This window comes from Camelus bactrianus, chromosome 16 (genome assembly GCF_048773025.1).
Source record: "Camelus bactrianus isolate YW-2024 breed Bactrian camel chromosome 16, ASM4877302v1, whole genome shotgun sequence".
Lineage (NCBI taxonomy): Eukaryota > Metazoa > Chordata > Mammalia > Artiodactyla > Camelidae > Camelus > Camelus bactrianus.
In genome coordinates, this window is record NC_133554.1 from 33,054,933 (window position 1) to 33,068,839 (window position 13,907).

The window sequence follows — 13,907 nt, forward strand, 5'->3', positions numbered from 1 at the left end:
GCAGCCCCATGGTATTGGTACAAGGAATGTTCATAACAAAGAAACCCACATTGAAAGTAAGAAGACCTTTAAGGTTTTCAAAATCTCTTTTTCTTGTCTCTCTCGTCCAGAAGATCAAAGGGACTCAAGTTGGGAGAACAAACGCTGAAGAAAAAAGCAAATAAAAGAGGGAAAGTTCACACTTTGGGCTGAGAAACAGATGGTGCAGAGGGTTGGGTGGAGTGCAAGCCCAATTGCTCCCCCCCCACGGGTGGGAGGGGCCAGGAGCTGCGCCTCAGAAACTGACAAACTTTCAACCTGAGTTCTCCCTCCTATGAAGAATCAAGGGGCAAAAAAATCTCTCTTTTAGGATCTTTATTTTCAGAACAGGAGACTTTTTGGAGATCTGGTAAATGGAGGTGTTGGAGTGGAGGGCTTTAAATTTTACAGAAAATATACTTTCAGATCTTCTGGGAAATATAATTCCCTTCGTCCTCTCAAGGGCTATGAGAAAAACCACCAATCTCAAAGGCACGGAGGAGTCTATGAGTGAAGCAGTTTGGCATCTATTTGGAAAAGTTTAATGCTATGTTTTTGTTTGTTTGTTTTTACCAACCTTCCCTTTGTAGTTTATGATAGGAAAATACAGTGTGCTTTTCTTTCTGCAAATAAATGCCTTCTGTATAGACCAGTCAGGGGCCTCAAATAAGTGGGATTTTTGGAGAGCACAAAATGGGAAAGGGGTTAGGATCAAAGGAGATGGGGGCCTTAGATGTATTGTGGATTATTTTGAGCTGCCCCTCTATTAAAAGAGGATTGATGAGCCCCTCACCCCTCCCTGGGGGACTCTGATGGTTCCTTATGCTGTGACCAAAAACCAAATGGACCAGCCTCCCCTGTCAGCCCCAATCTGAGGCCCAGCTTCACCATCCTTGGAGTCCTGCTCTAACCAAAGCTCCTGCCTCCTCCCAGATTTCCTGCCCACTGGTCCAAAGGTTGCAGGATCCAGAAATACACCCTACAAGAAGGCTCTACCAGTTTTGTTTCCACAGACACTTGCTCTGTCCCCTCTGTCAAGGTGACCCCTTTGAGGAAGCCAACTTTGGTGGCAATTTCAATTAAATGTAGAAAAGCAGTTAATAGATTTTTTTTTTTTTTTTTTTTTAAAGACAGAGGGCAAGACAGCCTCTAGGAAAGCTGGGCTTCCTCTTGCAACACACTATCTCTCCAGCTGGGCTGTGCAATTATTGATAACGTTGCCTTTCCTGTAATAGCGCCAATTTCATTAGGAAGCAAATGCTCAGCATTTCGTGCATATACTTTTAGTCCTTTTCGCTTCCTGTCTTCCTTTGAGAGGTCAAGGATTCAATAGATAGAGTGGATTAGCTGCCCCCTTGGTCCTGCTGCCCGCCTCCAGCTGTCCTGGCTCCAGGGCACTGGGGCTCCCTGGGTCACCGGAATCAATAAACCGGGGCCGGAGCCCGCAGGCCCGCGCCCTCTCGATGGCACTGCGGGGCGAGAGAGCGCAGTTGGTTTGGCAGCCGTCGCGGTGCTGCCTGAGCCAGGCCCCCCGCCTCCGCCAACCAAAGATTTGTCAGTGGGACCCGCCAGCAGACAATAGCTGCCCCCGCGGGCGCGCTGTCGGCTTGTTTGGAAAGCCCGGGGGCGCTTCGAGGTAAAAAGGTCAGCGCGGGACTGCGATTTACCTCGGCCTCCTCCGCCCACCCCAGCCCTCTGCGCCCCGTCCCGCCCCCTCCTGCGGCTGCCCTTCCTTCCCCGCACCTTGCCGCCCCCTCGGCCTTTTCGCGGCCCCGTCCCCGCCGTCCAGGGCCAAAGACCCGGGCGGTCGCCTTGAACCGGGTGGACAGCCTTCGCAGGCGGCGGCTGGGGCTGCGGCCGGAGTCTCCCAGCCCTGAGCCGCCCCCTCCGCCCCCGACGTCCCCAGCGGGTGGAAGGGCGCTGGGCGGGGTGGCGGGAATGGAGGGGGTAACCCAGGTGTCAATCTTGTTTGTTGACGACCCATCTCCTCCGATTTTCTTTGAGCAAGAATCGCCGGGGAGGGGCACGTTACACAGCCTCCCCATCCCGCTTCGCTCCTTCTGCAAGTATTCGCCGAGTATCACTCTAGGCCTGGCCTTGCTCTGGGCGGGGGCGGGGAGGGGCAGGAGAGGGACGGGGTAGAGAGCCCTTCGCCTTCCCCTGCACTTCCTCCTGTTTTCACACCCTGTTCTGTTCTCTCCAAACAGATCGGTCGTTCTCCTTTCCTGCCTTCCTTCCAGGACCCTTTCAGAACTGTTTCCTCCCCACCACCTTTTCCCTCCAGGTCTTTGCCATGTTCCTCCAATGACCGAGGACTGACCAGGGTCAGACCTGGAAACCTGGGGCCCAGTTCTGCTTAGGCCCCACCCAGTTAAGTCCTTCCCTTTATCTAGCTGAAATCTTAAAACTCAGCTCCTGCCAGACCCACCAGCCTGGGCCAACTCTTTCCTCACCTCTCCCCCAGGGATCTTGGAGTATGAAGCCTCCTGTACCCCTGGGTAGAAGAGCAAAAGCAGGCGGGAAGAGGGGAGAACACAGACTTTATTGAAATGAGGTAGTTGAAGGTACAGAGAGAACCTGGTTGCTTGGGGCTCAGGTTTCCAGAAAGAGTGGTCCCTCCACTGTCTCCAAGGTTCAGAGAAATGCTTGCAGCTGGTAGGAGCTCTCACTGCACCTGGGCCTCCTGGGCTGCCCCAGGGGAAGGGGAGGAGATGGGGAGGAGGGGCCTGGCTTTTCTGGGAGACAATAAATAGGGGAGGAACTAGTGGGGGCGTGCCTGCGCCTTCCTGGTAGAGGCTTGCTGGGGGCAGGCCTCAAACAACATTCCAGAAGTCTCTGAAGTACCAAGTTCCAAAACACTTTGGTAGCTTAGAGATGAGGTCGCTGGTGGGAGGAAGCAGGTCTCAGAAAACAACCTCTGGAGGCTGCATTAGTGCAATACAAATGTGCCTGGAGGGGTTAATGGGGTTAGATGGGGGGGCGCTTTTTGGTCTGTCACAAGGCAGCTGGTGCTATTGTAAGGTCTGTGGCGACTAGCGAGATTAAGCATTGGTAATCTGCCTACACCCAAACACCTCCCACACAAGAGACATCAAGGTCTTCTCTCCATCCTGGGTGGAGAAGGGGGAATTAAGATAGGAGTGCGTGAGGAGAGTCCTCGCAGCTCAAAGGCACTGAACTGAACCAGTCGAAATTGGAAGGGAAAGGAGAAGCCGGGAGGCTGGGGCTTGCTCCCACCCCACCCACCTGCGGATCCCCTGATCAAAGGCAGAGGGAAGCCCTTCCCTCCACATTTGACAGGTGCGGTGTCTCTCAGGCCTCTAGTCATGTACGGCCCCCAGCCATCAGCACCCTGCCCAGACTGGAGAAAAATGTTTCCCCGTTCCCTGCAAAGGCAGTTCTAAATTGGCGCCCCAGCCTCGGTGAGGATGGCCTGAGTAGTGAAGCCGAGGCAGGCCGGGATTAGGGAGAGCAGAGGAGAGGGCTGGACGGCAGGGCTCTGGTGCTGGGGAGCCCCGTCGGTTGGGACGTTTGGTTCAGGAGGTGACGGAGCTGGGCGAGGCTTCCGGGGAGGTGCACGTGGACTGGTCGGAGGCGTCTCCAGCCGCCTCCCTGGGACAACCTGGAGGGGCTAGGGGCAACCGGCCTCCCTCCCGCTCACGCTTCTTCTGCTTCATGCGCCTGTTCTGGAACCAAATTTTGACCTGCGTCTCATTGAGCTCCAGGGTGGCGGCGATCTCCACCCTCCGGGCCCGGCTCAGGTACTTGTTGAAATGGAACTCCTTCTCCAGCTCGGTCAGCTGCCGCGTGGTGAAGTTGGTGCGGAGGCCACCTGGTGCGCCCAGGCCCAACTCGGACACCTTCGCTAGGGGCGGGGCGGGAGAAGGGCCACGTCAGTTCTCTCACCTATTTCTCCCTCCTCTCCCCTCCCCCTATTCACCGTTCTGTCCAACTTCAGCTCTTAAAATTCCCGTGGATCACCAGGCACCCCTCCAGGTGATCTCCAAATCTGCAGCAACCTCCCCACATTCCCATCCCCCATCCCTCCAACGCACACCAGGTCCTGAGCGCATAGATCAGGAAGTGGGTGTGTGTGTGGAGACTTACTCTTTAGGGTAACCGGGCACTCTGGATAGGGAGACCCCACCTGACCTGAGACTGGGTGGAGAGCTCTTACCTGCCTCTACCAGGGCAGCTCAGAGAGAGGAACCCAGCCCAGACCCAGGACACCTCAGTGCAGAAGCAGCAGAGCTGCTCTGAGCTCCGGGGAGGGGGGCCACGCCTGAGCCCTACCTGTCTTGGGTGGGTTCCTCTTAACCTTCATCCAGTCGAAGGTCCGGGCTGTGGGGGTGCTGGTTTCTGACACGCAGGGCGATTCCTTGTCCTCGGAGAGGAGATCAGCATAGGCTGGTGCAAAGCTCGCTGTCTGCTCGGCCCCGTACGGGGGCTGTGGTGGAGGAAACGGCCCAGGGCCCACTCCACCGGTTCCATAGCTGTCAGACAAGCCCCCTAACTGGACCCCATAGCTTGAAGGATGAAAATAACCCCCATCTCCTTCCGGCTGGCCCAGAGGGTAGTACTGAGAAGGCCCATAGCTGGGGTTGCAGGCAGCTGGGGTGTACCCCGAGGTCGAGGAGCTGGGGAAAGGCACCCCCAATGCCGACGGCGGCGGCTGGGCCGGATAGCCTGAGCTCTGCTGGAGTGCGGGGCTGGGCAGCCCCCCGCCGCTGTAGCGGGCCTCGCCTGCATAGCTGTCAACAGCCGGAGCCGAGCTGGTGGGGAAGGAGGTAGGGGCGCTGTGGGTGCTGTAGGCGCTGGGTCCCCTGTTACAGAGTGGGTACTCTAGGAAGGAGTTCATCCTATTATAGTCCATGCGTCGAGGCCGCTGGAGGGTCGGCCCGTTTCGGGGAGACACCCTCTTGCCCTACAACCTTTCGGCAGTATGTCACAGTGCTGAAGCTTGCATCCATGGCCTAGCCCAGCTCGCCTGGGCCGGGGCTCCCCCAGGAAGGGGGTAGGGAGTGGGGGTGGAGGGGCGCATGTGATCTCTCCCAGGCCAATGGGCGCAGCGGGCCAGAGTTTGGCAGCCCCAGCGCCCATCCATCACCCCCCAATCATTAGCATGACAAAGACACTTCAATCACCCGCAGCCCATCCATCTGAGGGTGACGTGGAAGCGTCAAAAACATCTTTCTTCAAAGACTTTTGGAAAGAAGGGACCAGAGGGAGAGGGGGGGAAAAGTTAGAGGAATATTCAAGACTTTCCTCCCCTCCCAACCCCCTAGGCCTTCAATAGGCTCCTGGGTTATTAGATTTGGACAAATTCAACCCAGCTGCCCTTCATTCTTCCCACCCCCCACCCAAAGGAGCTGTCCCCCCAAATCTGTAGACCAGGAGATGGGGAATCTATCCTTTGCCCAGAACTCCCATTCTGAGTTTCTTTCTCCCAATTTGTCTTGGGGTGATGGGCTAGGACAGCTGGGTGAGGTATGTTATCTGGGGCCAAATGGATGACTGTGAAGGAAGGGGTTGCAAAAATGCCTAAGGGTGTGAGGCAGGGTCTAGAATCCCCAGGGGAAGGATGCATTAAGTGAGGGGTGGGACACTGGCATTTCAGGGAGCAAGACAAGCTGACAGAAATGTGGAGAGGAGGATGAGAAATGCCCTATTTCTCTCTCCATCTCTCGGCATAACCACTCTCTCCTCATTCACACATCCATTTCTCTCCCTCAGCTTCTCTTTATATTCTCTCTGTCTCAATCTATCTCTCCGTTCTTCCATCTCTCTCCATATTTATACTCTTTCCTTACCTATCCATCAACTCATCTCTCTGGATGTATTTATCCTCTCTCTAGCCATCCAGAGCTCTATAGCTGGCTCGCTCACTCAGACTCACATAACTCCCCGTATTTCTCCAGAGAGCCACAATGAGCACAGAGCTAGGTGATGTTTACTTACAGGTGAAGAAGAGGAAATTTTTATTCTCTCTCTGAAGTGTTTAAAACTAGTGTAGTGCATTCTTCCGGTTCCCTCCTACCCCATTCCCCCCTAAAAATCCCAAGCCTCAAATCCATAAATTCAATACCAATTACAGCTTAAAAATTACTCAAATTTCTGACAAACTTTCTAAAATATTTAAAAGGAGTTTGCTTAGAGAATAGGAAATTCAGTGTGGAGGTCCTGAGGCTCAGGAGTGGAGTCTGACCCCTTTCTGCTCTGGGTGTCTGTTGAGTTAGGGTTGAGGGAGGGGAGGGGAACAGGAAGTGACTCCTTCACTCTGTTCAGGCGGGGATGGAACTGGAAGGGAAGCTCTTAGGTAAAGCCCATTGATTCTCCTCCTCCAGACTCCGAGGACAAGAGCTTGGCGCAATCTAACACCCACGCTCATTTGTAACCTGTCAGGGTGTCTGCCTGGCCGGAGGCCTGGGGCCGGGGCTAGGGCAAGTCCAGGAGGGCAAGAGTTCAGGGGAGGATCTCTGTAAACAACTGAGCTGCGGAGAGGAAGGGGAAGCAGGTGGGACTGGTCCTGCGAGGACCCTGAAAACTTCTCAGGTTTCCCCGCCTCTAAAAGGGCAGGGTGAGTACTCATCCCTCTGCAAGGAGGGCCAAAGTTGTCTCTCAGGCTCTGTGTGGCTCCCTCTTTCTGTTTCCCAGGCCTGTACCTTCTATCTTGAGCACCAGAATCACACTGCCTTTCTCTTGTCTTAATAACTCTGAGCCTTGCTTAGACCCCAACTCTGAAAGAGCTCAGAGCATTTCACTGGACCCCCGCCTCCCTCCCTCTCTCACGTATGCTCTGCTTCAGACCTTGCTTCAGAGCAGGACAAGTTGGGGGAAGGGGACCAGCTGGCAACTCCTTTAAGAGAGATGGGAGGGGGCAGGGTGAGAGAATCACCACTGCAGAGGGATGAGGGCGAACAAAGGAACGAAGAGTTGAGATGGGGGGGGTGGGGGTGCTGCAGAGGAGTTGAAGAGAAAAAGAGTGTTGAGGTGAGAGCAGGCATTTCTTTCTGTTTCCCCTTTCTGGGTTCGTAGATGCTCCCGCTGTTTCCCTCTCACTTTAAGATGTTTTCCGCAGAGGCCTTTGGAGAAGAAGGGTGTAAGGAACAAGGGTTTCTCTTTTAACCCCAAACCTGAGCTAAGCCCATATCTGACCTGGCTGCCTTGCTTCTAAGAGACTCCAGACTCCACTTTCCACCTTTCCCTCAACCCAGGAAGAACCCCCTCATCTCATCCCTCACCCTCCTAATTAAGGGAACAATTGGAGGTCTAAAGAAGGAAATAAATTTCAAATCAGTGTAATAAAGGAGCAGAAATCATTCTGGGAGTTGGGGAAATGCAGTCTCTCCAGTAACAGCTAAAGTCACCAATAGTGTATCAGAGTGAGGAGCCGGAAAGGGGCGGAGCAAAAGTGCCTCAAGTTATACTGTCAAGTGCAGTGATTGCTTTGGCCTCAGCTCTCCAAATTCACTATGCTCTCCAATCCATCCCTCAGCCTTGCTACCTCGTCTGCTGTAGCAGAAAGATGAAAACTTTTCCGCTTTCCTGCTGGCTCTCCCAGCCCCAGCAGAAAGGACTGAGAGAAAAAGCCGCTTGGCTCCCTGTGTTCCCAAGTCTCTTCCCCCTTAAAAAACAACAACAACAACAAAAACTTCACTGGCCTCTGGCCTGAGGAGAAAGTCTGTGGAACTTGGATTCCTTGCTAAGCCCACAGCTGACTGCAAAACAAAACAAACAAATAAAGAAAAGCAGTCCACATCTGGAGTAACCTATAGCGTATAGGATTTTCTGGCTGACCACGTGAAATTCACCAGCGAAGGTCTGGGTGGACCCAACACCAAAGCGAAAGATAGTTGATTTCTTCTTTTACATCATCTATTTAGACAGATAGGAGAGCAAGGAGAACACAGGCATGTTTAGAACTGAAGTTATCTTTGAGAGGTGCTGGTCATTATAGCACTAAGGATGCAGGCAGGGGGACCATTCTAATCAGAATGAGAGTGTGTTAGGAGTTTACACATGATTCTGGACTTTTCTAAGGAGGAAGCTGCTTTAGCTGGGTGTTGGCAGGAGCATTATGAACAGTTCCTTCCTTAGGCCCTTAAGTGCCTCTCTGCCTGCTCTCCCCAGCCCAGATCCCGGAGGCTAAAACCCAAGATCAAAGATTGGAACTTAAGAAGTAAAAGGATATTCAAAGTTACCATTTTTTCTCTATAATAGAGATGGTTTCTTGTTGCTGTTTGTGGGGAGGATGGAATCTGAATTCAGTGGTGTTTCTTTTAATGCAGGTTAATTAAATTGTCACAAATCTGGTTGAAAACCATGGACTATGAGTGGTGCATATCCTAATGGGAACACTGCTGGCTTGGGGGCCAGAATACTTGGGTTCAAATCCTTGCTTGGCCATTTCTTAGCATTATAACCCTGGACAAATTTCCTGGTTTCTATGAGATTCAGCCTCAGAGAAAAAGAATGGGTTTAATACTACTTACTTCCCTGCATTGTTAGTAGAATTAAAGCAAATAAGAAAATATAAACCATAGAGAACTCTATAAATGTGTGATATTATCATTACATGCACATTCTGAAATAGTATGAGTCAGTCTCCTGTTTTTAATATAACTAGCATATTAAATATGGAAATATGTGATAGGAAAAGAGCATATGTGCTATATTTTATGGAACATCACCATTTACTATACAATATGTACTTTATCGTATGCAAATTTCATTGAGAAGTCAGAAGGTTGGCTTTGTTTAGGCAAAGGATTTTTTTCTGAACTGAAGAGTTTTTTTTTTTTTTTAAGTAAAGCCTAGTATTATACAATCTATAAAGAACCCAAATGATTAAAACTGTAGCAGAAAGGTTTGAGGTTGTGTGTTAGCAAGAACTTCCTGATCTTCCAAATATTTGGGCAGAGTTTTCTAGGGAGGATATTGTCTCTCCTCCCTTGAAGGATTTAGCTTAGAAACTGTCCTAGGGCTAGGCGTTGAACCTGACTCCTGGGATGTCAGAAACAGACGTAAACTTTCATCTGGAGTGAAAAGTAAGTCAGAGAATTAGGATTTTTCTAAAAGGAAAGATTAAAGTGACACAAAGCATTGAAATAATTTTCTTCTTAATTAGGTTTATCCAGGTATGGTAGCTGTGGCCAAACTATCCACATTTTGGAAACCTCACCGAACACTGATCAAGCTGAATTTGTAACTAAGTGACTACATGAACTGTGATTTTTCTGCAGTGGTTGAGAATTAGGGAAGGTTTTAGGAGGGCTCTTTCACTGTTGACTCCCCTCAGAGGAGGAAGCAGTGTGTTAGATCGCCTTCAGGCACTAAATATCTGCCTCACCACTGAGTGTGGAGGGGCTGGGGGACAGGAGGGCAGAGATGGGCTGGAGAAGTCAGTGGAGGATTTGGGCCACATAAGCCACAACAGGTGAAGGGGATGATGTGGGACCTTTGAGTCTACTTTCTGCAAACTGAGGACATGTATTTGATAGAGCACATTTCAGGAAGATGTACAGTGGGGGCACTGGGCCACTGAGTGTTTGTCAGAGATTTAGGGGACAGGTGGGCAGGGGATTCAGCAGAGCTGTTAAGGGAGGCCCAGAATTTGTACCTATGCTCAACTCAGCAACCAGATAAACCTGACTACAGGGGACTTTTAAAGTCTAAAGAAGAAGTTTGATGGCTCTTTTTATATAAAATGTCCTACTCTTTTTCAGACAAGAGTGAACATAACCAAATGTTGGGGAAGGTGGCAGAGAATGAAAGCCAGAGGAAAACTTGGCTAGGACACTTCTTAATACTCATATTTATTGAATACCTGACACCTGGCACACAGCACTACACCCAGTCACATGCTCATTGAAAAGATTTCTCCCCCTTTGAGATTTGTAGATACTGGCTACCACATATAAAATAGATAAACAACAAGGTCCTACTATATAGCACAGGGAACTATATTCAATAACTTGTAATGGCCTATAATGAAAAAGAATATGAAAAGGAATATATGTATGTGTGTATATATATATATATATATATATATATATATATATATATATATATATATGTGTGTGTGTGTGTGTGTGTGTGTGTGTGTGTGTGTGTGTGTATAAATGAATCACCATGCTGTACACCAGAAATTAACACATTGTAAATTGACTCTGCTTAAATAATGATTGGGGCATGATTGTCGGAGTAAAGATACAAATTAAAGTTTGTTAAAATGGTTCTACCAGATACTTGGGAGGTGGGTTATTACTGAACATCAAGAGTCACCACCTCCATTTAAAAGCACATGACACCACAACCAATAAATATTTACTATTTTGTTTGTGAAGACTGATGGATAGACTTTTGGCATATATTGATGCAGAGGACATTAGGGCCATTTAGTTCTTCCATTTATTTTACAGTTGGAGAAACTGAGGTCTAGGAAGGCGAAGGGACTTATCCAGGCATAAGTTAAAAAAATTTTTTAATGACTCAGGGTTATCGTGATTGCAAGTAATTCCTCAATCTAATGGTCTTTTGCTTTTACCATATTAATGAATCATTCTTCTTAAAAGAATGACTCACCAAGAGTAGGGCAGACTGACCGGGAGCTTTCAGGACTGCACTGAAACCTTCCCACTCCAACCACAGCCAGTTTGAGTGCTACAGACCACTCAAGAGGAGCCCTGCCCGGATCAGGATAGGATAAGTGAGTGCAGCCACCTGGCATTGCCCTCTAACCTGTCATCACTGAGGGGTCTGCTGCCTTATCTGACAACCCCTCCTCTTCTTCCTTCTCCAGAGCCAGCCTGGAAAACTTAGGTTAAAGAGGATGACCCTAGAGATGAAACAAGGAAAAGGAGCTAATTTGGAATACAGACATCCTGAATCCCAGTCGTTTATGAATCCCAAATTGCCAGACATTCCTTTGAATTTGAAATTGGATGAGATTGAAAACAGGAGTCACTTCCTTTTGGAAATGCCTTGCCTCTTTGTTCTGCTATGGTGGCATCAGAGGCAGTGAATTTTGAGAACATGGGAAAGGAGAGAGAGAGAGAGAGAGAAAAGCTCTGTGTTGCCTGTAAAAAGATTTCCAACTCTTCTCTAATAATCAGCCAAGGGAAATGCTGGGCCTCCTGGTTCCCTGGATCAGATCAGTTGCTTTTCACCCTCAGGAAATACAAAATATCTAGATCTAAACAGGTAGACTGAGACTTTGGCTGGATCGTCCTGATCCCCCACTCACTTTGACAGGAAAGAATCAGGAATGATGCAGCCTCAAGCAGGAGTTGAAATTCCATGCCCTTGGGCCACTGGTCTGTGTTGCGGAGGACTGGAAGGCAGTGACCAGGTAAAGTGGGTCAAAACTTCTTAAGCATGGGAGAAAGGCAGGAAGCAAGGTGGCACTATGACCCAGCAGTACTTCTCAAACTTTAATGTGCATATAAATTACTTGGGGATCAGCTAAATTGAGATTTTGATTCAGTAGGCTTGGAGTGGGGCCTAAGATTCTGCATTTCTGGTGCTAATGCTGCTGGTTCCTGGAACAGCAGGCTTTTAGAGAAATGGAGACGCCCCTGTGAATTGCGGACCAGGCCATGATCCCAGGATGTGAATTCTCTCCAGCAGAGCAGATCCTGCATCTTTGGCATTGATGAAAGGTGTTCTCCTTTTGACCAAAGAAAGCTGGAAGGTGGGCAATTAGCAAGATCCTTCTGGTATTCTTGATCTTTGTTACAAGCTGAAAGAGCATTTTTAATTAGACCAAATTATCTAGTTTGGCTGTCCGTGGACATCAAAGCCCCAGCTGAAATGTCTGTTTTATTTTGTGGGTGTAGACATGGCTATGTGCTGTGATTTTTAAGGTGTTAAACACTGCCTATGGGCATATTTTATGGAGAAATAAACACACAGCCCAATGAGATGTACAGTGTGGTTTTAATATATTGTATATTCATTTATTTATGGGGAAAATAAACACATAAGCCAATAAGCTGTGTATTATTACTTTAATATATTGAATTTATTTCATACCTATATATTTTATGAGGGAAAATAAACTAAGATACACGATATTATTATAATAACACATCTAATTGTTCTATATTAATATATTTATGAGAGAAATAAGTGCAATTTAACATGACATAAGATTATTTAATGCAGGAGATGAATTCTATATTAAGACAGTTTAAGGGATTAAATTCCAGCTGAGTAAGATGTGTGTACCTCCCACACTGAGGGACCAGGTGAAAAAAATTGCAAGGGCCTGTCTAGTCCTATGTGTCACGACCTATGTTGGCTCCTGGCTTTTCCTAGACAGTTCTTGCCTCTCAGAGCCTAGTACTTCAAGTCCCGGTCCTGCTGGTCCAGGGGAAAGTCTGGGAGGCCCGGGAAATAAACTGCCTTTAAATAATGGCAGCAGCTGCTGGGGAGGTAGCCTGGCGGTGTCTGTTTCTGAGCCGGAGAAATATTAAATAAACCTAAGGAGGATGGATGGCTTTCCAGGGCCCTTTAAATCTCCACGTTCCTCGGAACAAACGCGGAGGCAGATGGGGAGATCGATCCTTGCTTTTCGCTTACCGGGTTTGCAAGCAGCCGGGCAAGGTGTGGTGGGGGATAGGAGATGGCAAATGAAGTTGTTGGCAAAGACAGGTAGGTCTGCATTTGGAGAAAGCTCTGGCCGGGCTTCAAATCCCAGAGCGGAGGCTCAAAAGTCAGATTCGGCAAGGCAGACCCAGGCCTGCGAGACCTGCGGCTCACCCCCTCCCAATCCCAACCTCTCACAGACTCTCGGTCCATCTCGCGTCCTCAGCATCCATTGGGCTCATTTTTAAAACAAAATGAAAACTAAAAGGATGCTCCCTGGCTCCCTTTCTTCACTGGCACGCGGATGATCCGGACAGGTGAAGGTGGGTGCGTGAACGATCCCTGGGGCTGGACCCTGCGCATCCCTAGGCGGCTGTCATGGCGGCCACAGTCTCTTCCTTCGCCCTCCCTGCCGCCCGGCCCCAGCGCCATTTTGAGCATCTTCCTTGCTTCCCTGTCTCCCTCCCGCTCTCCTCGCTCCTCCTTCGCTCCCTGCAGGCCAAGAGCCTCCCAACGCTGCCCAGGCTCTCCAGGCTTGTTCTCAGCATCTCCTCGGACCCTCCTCCCAAACCCAGGAGCCCTAGGGTGTCTGCGGAGCCTGAAGAGCGCTGGCGTTCGTCCCGCTACATTTTCCAGTCGGGCTCCTTGACTACTTGGAGCCCAGTTACCATCCCTGGGTATGGGCCCTGCTTCCTCAGAAAACCCCTGACTCCAATCCACTTCTCTCCACTCCTTGGCCCTGCCTATGCTCCCAGGCTTCGGGTCCCCAGGAACCTGCATTCTGGAAAAAGCCCTTCCACCCCTCTTAGGGCACAGAGGCGAGAAGCCTAGGAAACCCTGGCACCGCTCCCAATCCAGGTGAACCTCCGCGCCTCTCTCCAGGACTCCAAAACTTGTCCCCGAGGCCTCCTCTCCTTGCATCCTCTTCAGTTAGCAACACACTCTCTCCTCCACCTTTATTTCTAAGCAGGGCCAAAGGCCCTCTGTTAGGGGGTGGCAGCAACACCCCCACTCTTCTCAGAGCTGCGGGTGGAGAAGCGGGAGGCCAAATAGGGCTCCTTTTGTACCATCCGGACTTAGCCCGCCCAGGGCCAGACAAACCTGGCACTGGCCCTGAGGGAGTGAGGACCGGCCTTAGAGGGTACAGGGGATAGGGGCTGGGTCCCAACACAAACACTTATTCGTTTTTGTATTATAAAGACATTTATTTAATCTATGAAAATAATGTACAATAAATACTTTCCCCTTTTCCTATTATTAAAGAATTTCAATAAATAATCTACGGTCTAAAACTTAAAAAA

The 13,907-nt window shown here is 49.7% G+C and overlaps 1 protein-coding gene across 1 annotated transcript; it reads right to left on the reverse strand.

The window, feature by feature from the left end:
* Positions 1-3,554: 3,554 nt before the first annotated feature.
* On the reverse strand, positions 3,555-4,891 carry HOXB1 (homeobox B1). Its single transcript, XM_010960538.2, has 2 exons — positions 4,312-4,891; positions 3,555-3,883 (listed from the first exon to the last, which is right to left on the reverse strand). The coding sequence occupies exons 1-2, from the start codon at positions 4,889-4,891 to the stop codon at positions 3,555-3,557; spliced, it is 909 nt and encodes a 302-aa protein (XP_010958840.2).
* Positions 4,892-13,907: the final 9,016 nt, after the last annotated feature.

Excerpts from the sequence above, each read along its gene's own strand:
- HOXB1 (XM_010960538.2), bottom strand. The coding sequence starts at position 4,891 with ATGGACTATAATAGGATGAACTCCTTCCTAGAGTACCCACTCTGTAAC. Across the intron at positions 3,884-4,311 it reads GAGGAACCCACCCAAGACAG|CGAAGGTGTCCGAGTTGGGC; the intron begins GTAGGGCTCAGG and ends CCCCGCCCCTAG.